Source organism: Protomyctophum bolini, assembly GCF_963924005.1.
Source record: "Protomyctophum bolini genome assembly, chromosome: 5".
Lineage (NCBI taxonomy): Eukaryota > Metazoa > Chordata > Actinopteri > Myctophiformes > Myctophidae > Protomyctophum > Protomyctophum bolini.
In genome coordinates this window covers 32,806,566-32,820,510 of record NC_137866.1, presented here as the reverse complement: position 1 = coordinate 32,820,510, position 13,945 = coordinate 32,806,566, and the positions used below count along the sequence as shown (strand labels likewise).

Here is a 13,945-nt window from a genome sequence, read left to right as displayed (position 1 = left end):
GATTAATCAGAAGGCGGAATAGAAGTGACATCACACATTGTGTTGTGTTGTGTGTATGGGTGGGTGTGTGTGTGTTTTGCCCCTACAGTTTAAACCTGAGGCAGTGTAAATGTTTAACATGTGTCCATTTGAGAATAAAATTACATTAAAACAAAAAAAGTATTTTATGTATTTGAAATACAGAAAATACTCAATTTGAAAGTATTTAGATACAAAATACATCTCATTTCTTCCATCCCAGCGAAATACAAATTACAAAATACAAAAAAGTATTTCAAATACGTATTTCAAATACATGTATTTCAAATACTGCCCATCTCTGCACACAGACACAGACACAGACACACACACACACACACACACACACACACACACACACACACACACACACACACACACACACACACACACACACTGAATTTCTTGTCCAAGATCTTTGAGGGGCGCTAGCCCCTCCTATGTCCAGCTTTCTGTGTACCACATTTGTGATGATTTGATTGGCCAGTTTTGTGTGCTTGTGTGTACCACATAGTGATGATTTAATTGGCTGAGCACAGAATGTGATGTATGATGATAAGAGCGCCCCTCACTTCACACAAATGTGATTTTATTTGTTTCAGAAAATATTTAAGATTATTCCTCGAAATGCTAAATTCTAAGAACTAATTTGATGCCAAGGATTTTTCCTTTCACACATGAATACAAATACAAAATAAAATGTTATTAATGTTGCACGGATAATTATCTCTATTACTGTAATCAAACTGTCAACTGTCAAAATTACTGTTGTTTAGAATGTTCAAAAGTATTTCGGATGAAAATATAAATAAATAAAAAACGTGTTGCGATGTGACACCTTGTGAGCTTGTAGATTTGCATTTTTGAATACCGGTAGCCAAAGTAGCCTACTATAAGGGTTAAAGTGGTCAAACCGATTTTAATTATAAATTATGAACCAATTCTTCTGTGGACTTTGATTGATTGATTGATTGAAATATTTATTAACAGTTTGCAGAATGATGAAAGCACAACTCAATACAAAGACTATACTGTGGACGACACACTGATAAAGCATTACACTTGTTTACAACAGGGTCCACCATTTTCAATTAATCAGAACATTTAGAGACAAACAAATATACTCTTCTATATAAAAAACAGAAAATCATGTAAGGAGGTAAAAGGAAAAGAAACATAGGGCGCGTTCTGGTGTTGTGGGTGTGCACTTTGTTGACATTAGGGAAGTATTTAGACAGGTACATGGATATCTTAGTGGTGTAGCGAATCTTGTGGACCAGACCAATTGCAAGATGCTGTACTTTACTCTGTAGTCAACCATAAGCCATTCCCAGCCTGTCAAAGTGGGCAGGGGTGAGGTGGGTTCAGGGAGTGAGGCCAAGTAGTAGCCCAACCAGTTTGTTTTGGGAACCCCCTTCCCTTGGAACCCTTCAATGACCATTGGTTCCTCGGAGTCTCGGACCCCAGTTTTAGCCCACCATTGGGGCCCCACGGGTTGTATTTTACTGTATGTTTGGTTGGCTGGGTGGTTGTGCTCTCTGCTGCCCCCTATGTTGGTTAGAGCCGAGCTCAAATACAAAACACACCCGGAAGTGACTTCCGTCGTGATACGGGAAGTTCTTTCATTTTAGCTGAAGAACGAAAATGGGCATGATGATAATTCACTCACTGCCACTGTCCGTGTGAGGAATCACAATAAATAAATACAACAAAAACCCTGATTCCTGCCCTCGAAGAAGCCGCGGCGTTACAGCCAAGTGTCTGAAAACACACACACACAGCGAACGAAGTGCTCGGCGTCGTTGGAGATCCGCGAAAGGAGCCGAGGAGGTAATTGTGGTGAAAAGAGAAAGCTCGCTTGTTTTCTCCCATGTAGCCGTTAGCCAACTCTGCTAATGCTCAGCTATCGGCTAACGCAGAGGCTAAACCAACCGCTAAACCAAACAAACATTACTCATGTGACACAAGCTTTGTTAGTTATACAGTCAAGCCACGGAGTAGTTATTGTTGTATTCCCGGTGATGTAGATAAAGGTTAGTAACACTGTATCGTGGCGATAGTTGTTGTCTTAGCTTATTATAAGTCTTTGCTTATAAGTTGTTCAGGGACTCCTAGCTGACGCTAGCTGTCTGTGGAATTATCACCATAATATATCACGGCCTCTCGTGTGTAATTGCTTGCTTTAAAAGGGTTTTGCTTGCCGATAAGAACTGATATCTATACTAGCTGACAACGCGCTGCTAGCCTGTAGACCTGTTCTTGTCGGCAAGCGACGCTGTCTTGGCGACGGAGAGCTTTAAGTTAGCCAACCCACTACTACGCTTGGCTAGCTAAAGTGCTAGCTTGATAGTAATGGGTTCCTCTCTGACATTTGCATTGTAATTAATCAATGTGATGATCAGTTTGATTACTAGCAGTCATCGGTTAGGTTAACAGTGGTGATGGCTGTTGGGCATTGGTCAAAACGTTGGATTACATGTTTCTCAAACGCAATGTTTGTACCCAAGACTGAATGAAAAATTGCCATATGTTTGGCCGTTTGAACCTAAAAAGTCCAAGAGCACGAATCTCATTGCAGCAAGCAACCATTAAATCATGCACTGGTTTTATGTGTCATAATAGGACAGAAGATGTTTAAAGTTAGCCTAAGATTTAGACTCGTAGACGCATTTTTCTATTCTGACGTTCTGACGGTTATTCTTTGGTTATTCAGGGGTGAGTTTGGGCCTAACCCACCCCTGATGTAAGGCGTCTGGCATTTTGCTTTAAAGGGTTAGTTCAGATTTATTTTGGACTTAAAGCTGTAGGTAGTAAATACTTGCCATTAATATAGGGGTTGCAAAGGTATTAATTGATTGCCTGAGTCCCGTGGTGGGAGTTCTTTTTTTGGTGAATATGAAGTAGTTCCGGGCACTGGGGGCCACGCCACAAAACTATTTGTATTGTTGACCTATTTCTACCATATAGAGCAACTTTCGTTCAACTTCGACCCCTCTGTCACATCATGGAACTGTTTTGTGCTGCTGCTGGATTGGATTGCTGGCATAGTGATACTGGACAAAAAAATAGTTCCCATGTAACAGAGGGGTAAAAGTTGAAAGTTGCGCTATATGGATAGAAATAGGTCAACAGCTAGTTTTGTGGATTTATTTATTTTCAATGCGTGGCCCCAGACCAAACCCCCACCAACTGACCGGAACTACAGATTCACCAAAACCAGACCAGAACTCCCACCACGGACTCAGGCAATCAATTAATACAACTTGCAACTAGGGATGTGCCGATAAGACATTTTGGCCGATATCGATATCCAATATAATTAATTGCTGTTATGGCCAATATTACCGATGTCGATATGATCTCATTCTGTATTGAAAAATTATAATAATTTTGTCCATTCTGAAAAATACTTTGGCAAGTCAGATTTAACTTCAGATTTAACTTTAATACCTATATATTTCATATTGTGAGCTTGTAGATCTGTTCAAGCTGTTACTTTGGGCTTCTTTATCTGTAAAGACAGACCGATTAATGCATCGAACTGATGCTGATTAATCTAAAAACTAAAATCACTATTTGCAACCACTATATTAAATTTAATGGAAACTTGGAAAGTATTTCTTACAGCTTTCCAAAAATCTGAACTAACCCATTAAAATACAATATTACTGTCCTTTTTCTGCAAATTAAGATAAGACTTAAATATATATATATATATATTTGCATTATCAGATAAGATTCTGTATTTAAAATTGGTGTATTAATTCCAGTGAGGAGTGAACGCCTCTCTTCCACATCCATACTAGGGTTGCTGCTGCTAGTTTTGTGTTTGACCTCCCCCACATCTCATTTGCACATAGTGAGTCAGTCGGAGTAGTGAGCGTCCTCCAGACATTGCGAGGATTCCCGGCTCATCTGCACCTGGCCCTGAGATGACCTCACAGCAGCCTCCACTACCCAATGCAAACATCAGCCCGCCCCAGCAGCTCGCCTCGCACAACAACTCCTCTGCCCACCACCAGGCCCGGCCTCACATTCACGCTAACCAGCTGGACTCTACCCGGAGCAGTGCGGTGGCTGCCCATCCTCCCCCCCACAGAGCCCTGATGGGTGGACCCGGCTCCCCTGCCGCGGCCGCCCCCAGTGGCGAGGCCGCCAGTCGGAGCGCCTCCGCCTCCTGCCCAAACGCCGCCGCGTCCCGGCGACCTTCGTCGGGGCGCTTTGAGCCCTGGCCGGAGGAGGCGGTGGACAACTCGTACGGGCTCTACTCCCTCCACCGCATGTTTGACATAGTTGGGGCCCAGCTGACCCACCGGGACGTCCGGGTGCTGTCTTTTCTATTTGTGGACGTTATTGACGAGTACGAGCGCGGCGGCATCAGGAGCGGCAGGGACTTCCTCCTTGCGCTGGAGCGGCAGGGCCGCTGCGATGAGACCAACTTCAGACACGTGCTGCAGCTGCTGCGGATCATCACACGCCACGATCTGTTGCCCTACGTTACACTCAGAAGGAGACAGACCGGTGAGTGCAGTGCTTTTATCCCATTGTTGGAAATGCCTTCTAAATCAGCAGTTCTCACACTTTCAAGATTTTCCAAAAAGTTCAAAAATACCAGATGTATGCAGCAGCACGAAGTGACGCACTGTGAGCTTGTAGATCTGCTAGTGCTATGTTTTTGAATAGCCAACACAAAACAATCTAAATGATTCAGGATGCTTTCCTGGTTTTAATGATTAAGGTCAGCATGTCCAGTGATGGTTAAACCTAAACATGGGCTGACAGCCTGACACTTGGGATGTTGACAATGAATCGACTATTGATTGTCGTTAAGAATTGGCTCGATTACATTACACAATTTAGCAGTTTGTCCTAGTAATACTAAATTCAGGTTCCTAAACACTGCATATGAATTGATCAATCAGTAAAGTGAATAATGATTCTATCGATCATTTTCGTCCCTAGTTGACACTATGGTTTCAAAAGCACTTCCCAATTTTGTGAGTACAGGTCATGTTCTACTTGCCCAAAGGTCATGGTTCACGTAAACCGAAAAATGCAATCATTTGGATCTCGGTATCCACATTCCACATGGGAACAGCATGGCTCCAATGTGGATCTCTATGAACTATCTATGCAGAAAGTATGGGGGGCGGGGGCTTGATGTTGTATTGATATTGTACCATAGGAGAGAGACGACAGGCAAATGTTGATCAAAATATAAATTCTTCTACAATAAAAGCGTAAAATGAAACCAAATCGACCCGTTTCATTTCACGCTCTCAAGAGTTAAAGATCTATAAGGTTTACCAACTCTTCCATCATTTAGCTGGGGACCACTGTTTGAAAGAAAAACAAAACACTGTATCCAGCATCACAATCATTTTAACCACTTATCCATTTATAAGTGTTTATTTTCTATTGACAACCCAGCGCAATTGACGATTTGTTTAACATCATTTGTAAAGTAAACTAATGATGGGGGAATTTGAATATTATGTTATGCAGTCTTGACACCAAGCTCATAGTTATGTTACATTTTAGATTTAAGCAATCTTATTTTCCATGCGTATCCTTTTCTATTGTGATCCTCCTGTCATGCCTTTTGTCAGTATGTGCTTATTGGTTTGTTGTCGAAGCCAACGCCAATGCACAGCCAAATCCTCAAAGGCCTATGCTTAAGTCTAAAATAGAAGTGTGATGGACGAAGCTCAATTGAATTTGTGTCCTTGCCTTGACATAGCCTAGCCCTAGAGGGCCGTCCACACTAAGCACTATAACTATATCGTTCATCAATGTTGGGGTTACAGTTGTGGTGTGGAGTCTGCCATCCGCGTAAGAGTGAGAACAATAATTGTTTTAAACATATATTTAGTTCTGGTAAGTTACAGTGCTTAGTATGGACCGCTCACAACCACGTATGCTCTTTGTTGTATGCTGGCGTTGTGTGGGGAAAATAGACGATCTAGCTCAATAGGGTGGGTTGAAAGTGTTAAACCCAGCTGTTTTTTCTCAGTGTGCCCAGACCCTGTTGACAAGTACTTAGAGGAGACATCGGTTCGCTATGTGTCCCCACGAGGAACAGCCCAGAGCAGGGAGGCACCACCCCACAGAAGGACAGGTGTGTGCGTGCACATGTGCATTACTCTGTATTGGAAAGAGAAGTCTGTTTAGCTTGTATATATTATCTATATCTCTCAAATGATGTTCTATCTTCTTGTGTGACATCATCAGGGCCTCAGCCGGTGATTTGCTGTTCACCTAATGGATCCCAGGTGGGGGTCCAAACAAAGCCTGCCCCCCCTGCACTTGGCCGCAAGAGGAAGAGGAGCCACAGCACGGCGGACTGTAGAGAGAAGCAAACCTGCGGTAAAAACCTGTCAAAATCTGGCACTGTGTAATTGTAGCTATATATTGACACATCTGGAGCAGGTACAGAAAGTCCCCACCCACTCATTTCAATGAAAGTTGCTCACCCAGCACATACTTCCCTCCTTCCTAGTTTGGGCCACTGGGTTTGATGACATTATATATACTACATCGCTAACTAGTCTACCTCCATGTGCAAGCCTCTGAGTCGAGCCCATGTCGTTCATGTTTTGGGCCCAACCTTGCTGCATACGACTGTTGGCCACTTCCGAAAGCCCTCCTGGTCCAAAGGTTTGTCATGAGGCATTTTCACAGACTAGGAACATCATAGATTGTCGAGATATTGTGAAAAAAAAGCTGCAGTCATGAAAAATTGTTTTTTTTGTGGCTTTTATTGATAGTTTTTTTTAAAGTAGACTGACAGGAAATGGGGAGAGAGATGGGGGGGGGGGGGAAGACAAAGGCCATCGGCAGTCGAACCCGCGGCACGCCGTCAGGCTGGCTCAGCAGCCTAGGTGCCCAGACGGTTGAACTAACCGTCCGGGCCATGACTGCAGCTTTTTAAGATACTTGTCCCACACTGTCATAAAAAGTACAAAGTAGGGTTTAAGTATTCACAGCTACTATGTTTGAGCCATCTCCTCTGTACCCTCTGAATCCTTTTACCTAGATATCCGTCTCCGGGTGCGTGCTGAATACTGCCAGCATGAGTCGGCACTCCAGGGCAACGTGTTCTCCAACAAACAGGAAGCGGTGGAGCGGCAATTTGAACGCTTCAATCAAGCCAACACCATCCTCAAGTCCCGAGACTTGGGCTCCATCATCTGCGACATCAAATTCTCTGAGCTGACATACCTGGATGCCTTTTGGAGGGACTACATCAACGGCTCATTGCTAGAGGCCCTCAAGGGGGTCTTCATTACAGACTCCCTAAAGCAGGCCGTGGGCCACGAGGCCATCAAACTGCTCGTCAATGTGGACGAGGAGGATTACCAGGCCGGGCGCCGCAAGCTACTCCGCAACCTGGTAACTGGCGGAGGAAGCTCAGCTGGAGGCGGTAAAGAGGCCGCATCCTAGACACTCATTCCAGAAAGTGGCAGAGGGGACGGGGAAGAGGATGGCTTTGTTCCCTGTCCCACTAGGTGTAGAACTAAGATGTGCTCATGTTTTCTGAGATGCCTCAAAGCTGTCCCATAGCTGTTAAGGGAGCTGGAGTGCTTCAAGGTATTCACTTGATTCCATGAGATCTGAAGTCTGAGAGAATCTTGTCGGCAACCCCCTCCCCGTAACTTCTGAAGGGAATGACATATTTCTTGTGTGTGCGCAAGAAGAGAAAGGCACCACATACAGGTTAACAGTGTTTTGAATGTTAAGCTTTTTATTTCTTACAAGGGGAGAGCAGGGGGACAATGCTAATATTGTAACTTGTGCATTGAATATAAGAAAAAGGTTTACCATTGTCTTTGGTATCACATAGCTCATTGATACATACTTGTCAACTCCCCTTCGTTGAACGCTAATCACAAAAAGTGACTTTGATTTGTTGTCCCTCACCATTCAGGAATGGAAATATGTGAGACAAATGCCTACACCAAGAAAAAAAAGAAACAAACAAGTCGGTCAATCTCAGAACGAGTGATAGCCTCAGTTCCGCTGATTGTTTTTTGTTTTGTGTGTGTGTGCATTATTTTCATTGCATTTGGTTTAGTAAGGCTTGATTGGACTAACCCTATTGCTATATTACTGATCTATTATTGGATGTTGTAGAAAGGTGCAATCCATAGTTGACTCACAATTTGTTTTCCTAATTCTGGAAAACTAGTAGGCTATTTGGCCGTATTTTGTATAAGGTTTCCTTACCTGTAGAATCCACCCCTCCTTCACATCCTTCATGTTTAGCTTGTGTGTGTTCATTCTGGAACTCCCTTTCTTGGTCATTCCCAAAAATGTGCTCACTGCTCACAAGTGGCTGAAGATGGCTCATGAACAGTCGTGATAATTCTGATAACTTTATATTTTTTAATGTGCAGTCTCTGGTCATTAATGCTTTCTTGATCATTCTGATGTATTTCACATACTTTCAACGCAACATGGAATTATGTTGATTACTGAAGTCTTGATCACATTTTACTTAGTTGCAGTTTTGTCAACATACTTTACCCTTTTTCTTCCTCACCCTGCACAATTTGACATTTATTTTAATTGGAAATAATATGTAGCTACTCACTTAGCAGTTAACCAAAAATTAGATTCACTACACTTGTAAAGCTTTGTCTTAAACTGGGAGAAAAATGCTTCAGTGAGTGAGCACAATTTACAAGATGAGGTGAAAAGTGATATGGTTGTCAATTAGAAACATCAGCTGTTCGATTTATTTTGGACCAACTGTACATTGTGGATGTGTCCAAGGACTCGACACATTTTCTGCTTGCCATACCGTTAAATTGGTCAATGACTTCCAATTCAGTTCTGTGATACAGACACTTGATTAAGACGGAATACCACCTTTGCAGTGTTTCAAGTGAAGCTATAATACTCAATTATTCAGATTTTAAATATAACTTCTTGTCTTTGATGTCAATAATGCTATGGGTGCCTGAAGGCACCATTCGATTCAACGAATGCTTGTGACAGAATATTCTGACTATTGCTGATAATCACTTCATTTTTATGTTTTGCTATATTGATAAGATAAGGATGCATAGCACGGACACCAAGCAAGGCTTGGTGTGTTGCCTATGTCACTTAGGACTCTGCAGCAAATTCTTTGCCATTAAGCTTCTCTGGTCACCACAGGAACCATCGGGGAGCAGTATGTGATGCACTTCATATTTTAGTTTGGATCTTAGAAGTGACATGGACGATTTGTATAAACCTATACCACAACTCACTTTACCCCTAGCTTATTTTCTTTACCCCTTTTCCTTTCAAGACCGATTGTTTTGCAAACTGAGTGTCAAAGCTTCTAAATGAAATGTGTAGCAGGTTGAAACGGGAAAGGATCAGATAAAAAAATATTTTCAGTGTTTATTCTATTTACATATTACTTTTTGAGTGCAACATTTTATATAACCAGCACATTACAGATTGGACTTCCAGTTAGTAGATGTCAAAGCACGATCCCTGCTGACTGATGTGGCTTGTTTGACACAGGGACCGTGTAACCTATGTGTACATACATCTGTCTGTATGCCAGTCCTTGGCATATCTCGGAGAAAAACCTTAGTCCATTTGACTTTCTACATTTTACTATATTTTTCAAAAATGGAAGTACAAGCTTGCAGCACGTCACAAAGTGATGCACTGTGAGCTTTTATAAAACTGCTCATTTTGAATAGTTAAAGCAAAATCTAAAATTATACAGAAGCTTTTCCGGTTTTAATGGGTTAATGTAGGGTTTCATGATGATTTTTGCCATGGACTCCATTTGTGATATATATATGTTTTTCAACCTGGTTCATATTTGAATTAGATGTAGGATATTTGATACTGGGCTTGCTAAAAACAAATGGAAGTGAATGGAGAGGGGTGCATGTTTTATTTCCCTGACCAGAAGCTACAGATAAAAATGTGTGGTAATGTATGGACTGATACTAGAACAAATACAATTACATGATCTACAAAATGTCCACATTGCTTTGGGTTTTATTTTAATTTTAATCGAGTTGGCGACTTATCTGATTAATGGTGCACCGATGCCAGTATGCTGTGCTAAATGTCATTTGTCAATATGGCTTTTGTTGGCAACTGGTATCAGTGATCGTTGTTAATTATCAAAACATTGTTAATTAGTGGCACTGAAGATAACCAAATGACACAATTAAGTTACACTTGATAATTAAAGCCTGCAATGAATTTCAAAGAGGTTATATTTATCGCTCATACAAGTGTGTACAGTCAGTGAAATGTTGGTGTGACATGCTCCGCAGACTTATGTCTATCAATAAGTGTATTCAATACTCAGGCTTATACTCTTGTATAGGCTCATATTGAGTACGTTATCAATTTGTACTTGGTCATCAAGAGCAGCCATTGACGCAACTCATGACTTCATATTCCTTTCTTAAATAGTTAATTTTCCTGTTTTGGATTGCGAAGCACTGCTCTGTCCTTATGGATGACAGGTTTTTGCCAAATGTTTTGCAATCAGATAATGCCTCTGATGTGAAATGGATATATTGTAACCTTGTATACTGGTAGGTTTTTTCATCAATTAGGAAAATGGTGGTTCGAACAGCATTTTGCTTGATGTATGTTCTAAGTTTAGTATACATTTTTACTAAACGTTTTCCTGGCAAAGAACCTCTAACCTTAGCTCAGCCTCTCCAATCCATGGGTAAATGCCGGAAAAAAATAAGTTATGACTGAAAGGCCTCTAATACTGTGAAATGAGAAAAGGTAGGCCTAGATTTATACTTTTCCCTAGTGGAATTTCACATAAAGGTTGCAAGCTAGTATCTATTATATAGGTTGTTGTATGTTATGTTCATTGTTTTATGCAGCTGTCTTTATTACTTAACTGCATGTAACCTGTTCTGATCTCCAAAAAAGTAAGACTCAAACTCAACGATCTCCGTTTGTAGATAACCTTTAATAGGCAAATGTCTATTTCCTCAACTGTATTTCTTGCACAAAGCAGACAATTGACTGTTAATAAATTGAGTGGATGGGTTTATTCAAGTTAGTCTATGAAATTATCTAGCTGTTTGACGGTGTAAGAAAATGATTTTCCAATTTTCAGATCACTAATTCAAAATATTTGTTCGGGTGATCGCAAAGTCCAACAGAAACAAATGATTCGCACCACTGAAACACATTTAATATGGAATGCGGTTGCAGTGGTTACATCAAGCTTAGTTGACCGGTGTACGGTGTTGAACTTTATTGGAGTCACATGGAAGTAGGCTACTGTAATTTATGTAATGGAATGACAAATACCATACTGCAATTGTAATGGAGCAATTGTAAGTGGTGCTCTCAACATTTATCAGACACCTTAAATTTCACAATAATGAGAAGCAGGAAATGCAACAAATTATTTTTGCCCATTTTGGCCTTATGTCAAATGTTTTTACCTTTCAATTTTATTTGTTGACCAAGAAAGCTGGATTGTGGTATTATGTGAATATTTACATGGTTACATTTGACTGGTACATTTATGTCTGTACAAATCAAGTTAATTTGTTCAAAAATCAATAAAATGTTGTATAATCAAACCTTTGTAGGAGATGCTGTGCCAATATTGATGTATTTTCATAGTTCATATTAACAGCAAAAGCGATCGCTGACATTTCAACTTTTCCCAGTGTTAATGTAGCTTTACTTTTCTCCTGCATACCTTATATAGAACTTTGCTAATGCCGTAGACTACAAGCAGGGAAAACACTGCAACACTCAGGAAGAATGCCAGTACATCCAGACTATGGTACACATACCAGGGCATCTTGTACGACTCTGTTCGCAAGTGTGCTGCACCCTTGTGCCTTATAACAAATTCTACCCCAAAGACGGCTCTTTCCATTGGTTTGAGGGGCTGGTCGCGATGAAGCTGTGACATCTTCCGTATTCTCTTCCTGTATGGCCTATTATCATCTAGGAGGTCTGTGAGAGCTTCTGTCAAGGTGTCCACGTGCAGCAATGTCACATCTAAGACTTTAGCCACACCCCTGGCCTTCAAACGCACCATGTTGTCAAACTGGTCAAGAATGAGAGGGAGTCCTAGCATTGGAACCCCGTGATATATGGCCTCGTAAATCCCATTGGTACCACCGTGTGTGACAAACGCTTTGGTATTTGGGTGGCCCAGTAGATCATTCTGTGGCAGCCAATCCACAATCAGCGTGTTATTGCCCAGTGTTGAAGGCTTCTCTCCCAGGTGCCTCCACACTACCTTCTGCGGAAGACGGGCAAATGCCGTAGCTACCACTTCTGAAATCTCAGGGAGGAGGCTGTCCAGTAGAGTCCCAAGAGACATCACTACTACCCCATGTGCTCCAGAGCTTTGGACAAAAGCCTCCAACTCTCCTGGCAAAGGCTTTGATGGCTTACATTGAAACCCCCCTATGTAAATCACATTTGGCATGGTTGGGCGTGGGAACTCAAACACAAAGTCAACTCTCATGAGCCACAGGTCAGCCCCTTGAAAGAGAGAGTAGATATTGATGTTTGGATCAAGAAAGTCATCACACACACCTTGGTAGAGTGGCCTTGTGACAACATGATCAATGTAAAGGCCGATACCATAATGCAAGACATTTTTCAATTTATTGACAAAGCTCATCTTATCTGAGACCAGGGACCCAAGAGCTGGCACATACGACAAAGGTGAGGGAGCTATAGCAAAATGTCCTTCTCCGCTGCTTATCCATCGAACATTAAGCACTGTTGGAAGACCTAAATATTTCCCCACTATGACACCCCCTGCAAACCCTGGGTCGGTCAACATCAAATCAAAGCGAGAGGCTCTCAGTTGGTCTACCAGCTGCCTGTTCTCCATCACTAGACGAGCCATCTCAGCATTAGCGCGATGGCACTCCTCCAATAAACCCATTAATTCCTGGTTCAGGGCAATGAAGGAGGATATGGATCTGTCTTTAGTCCAAAGCTCCAGGTTTTTCTTCATATAGGATGACATGTATTTGGGGTCCTCGAAGTTGCTTCCCACTGATACAGGCACTGTCACAGAGGTATAGTGGCTAGCTTTCTCCTTGATATACCAACTGGAAGAGGAGCGTATAATTGTTATGTTATGGCCTCTGGCATGCAGCTCTCTCAAGAGAATGTCCATGTTGAGCCAATGACTGCCATCTACAGGGTACACCAGTATCTTGCCGGCCTGGCTTTTCACAGGAATAGTTAACAGGATGCCAGTCAGGAGTAGCCAAATGAAAGGTCTGGGAAACCAGGGAACCGCTGCCTGCAAATACATACTGTATTTTTTTTGTATGCTGAGGAAATAGGAATACAGTACAGTATATGAGCATTATTATTGGTGTCATTTATTTTCAAAGATATACCATATCAAATGTTCTGAAAGTAACAGGTTATTTTCTTTTGTGTCTTTTTTTTAGTTTCAATAAATGTCTGCTGCGACAGTGTTGATTCAAATGTGCTGCAATTTAAATCTTGTATCTAAGTCAGGACAAAGTACAATCAACACACGCGCACGCACGCGCGCGCACACACACACACACACACACACACACACACACACACACACACACACACACACACACACACACACACACACACACACACACACACACACGGTGCAACTTACCCTGTTAGCCTGTTCTTTCGGGGAAGGTACCACAATAAGTAATCCCCTTGAATGGAATGGTATCTGAGATACTGTACGTCCCCCTTTACTATGCACACAGGAACATATGCTGCACTGTGCACTTTGGCACAATGGTATGGTCAGCTTGTGTGAACTTTGACACATACCAGTAGCTCTGAAATCACCTCACGACTGGACAACAAAGAAACACATGTTCTATAATCCCTTGCCTGCCCCAGAAAGAACTTTAAGCCTGATGTATACTTTGTGGTATGATGGTGT

The 13,945-nt window shown here is 41.8% G+C and overlaps 2 protein-coding genes across 2 annotated transcripts; one reads left to right on the top strand and one right to left on the bottom strand.

Moving 5' to 3' along the window:
* The first annotated feature begins 1,663 nt into the window (after positions 1–1,663).
* On the top strand, positions 1,664–11,600 carry dedd (death effector domain containing). The gene is made up of 5 exons (XM_080764751.1): positions 1,664–1,848; positions 3,879–4,539; positions 6,032–6,136; positions 6,250–6,384; positions 7,055–11,600. The coding sequence occupies exons 2-5, from the start codon at positions 3,951–3,953 to the stop codon at positions 7,459–7,461; spliced, it is 1,236 nt and encodes a 411-aa protein (XP_080620877.1). The 5' UTR covers positions 1,664–1,848; positions 3,879–3,950; the 3' UTR covers positions 7,462–11,600.
* ugt5e1 (UDP glucuronosyltransferase 5 family, polypeptide E1) lies at positions 7,613–13,312 on the bottom strand (the record flags this gene model as incomplete). The annotated part of the gene is made up of 2 exons (XM_080762897.1): positions 7,613–7,696; positions 11,723–13,312. 2 exons carry the CDS (start codon positions 13,310–13,312, stop codon positions 7,613–7,615), a joined length of 1,674 nt encoding a protein of 557 aa, XP_080619023.1.
* Positions 13,313–13,945: the final 633 nt, after the last annotated feature.

Excerpts from the sequence above, each read along its gene's own strand:
- dedd (XM_080764751.1), top strand. The coding sequence starts at position 3,951 with ATGACCTCACAGCAGCCTCCACTACCCAATGCAAACATCAGCCCGCCC. Across the intron at positions 4,540-6,031 it reads ACTCAGAAGGAGACAGACCG|TGTGCCCAGACCCTGTTGAC; the intron begins GTGAGTGCAGTG and ends GTTTTTTCTCAG. Across the intron at positions 6,385-7,054 it reads TAGAGAGAAGCAAACCTGCG|ATATCCGTCTCCGGGTGCGT; the intron begins GTAAAAACCTGT and ends CCTTTTACCTAG.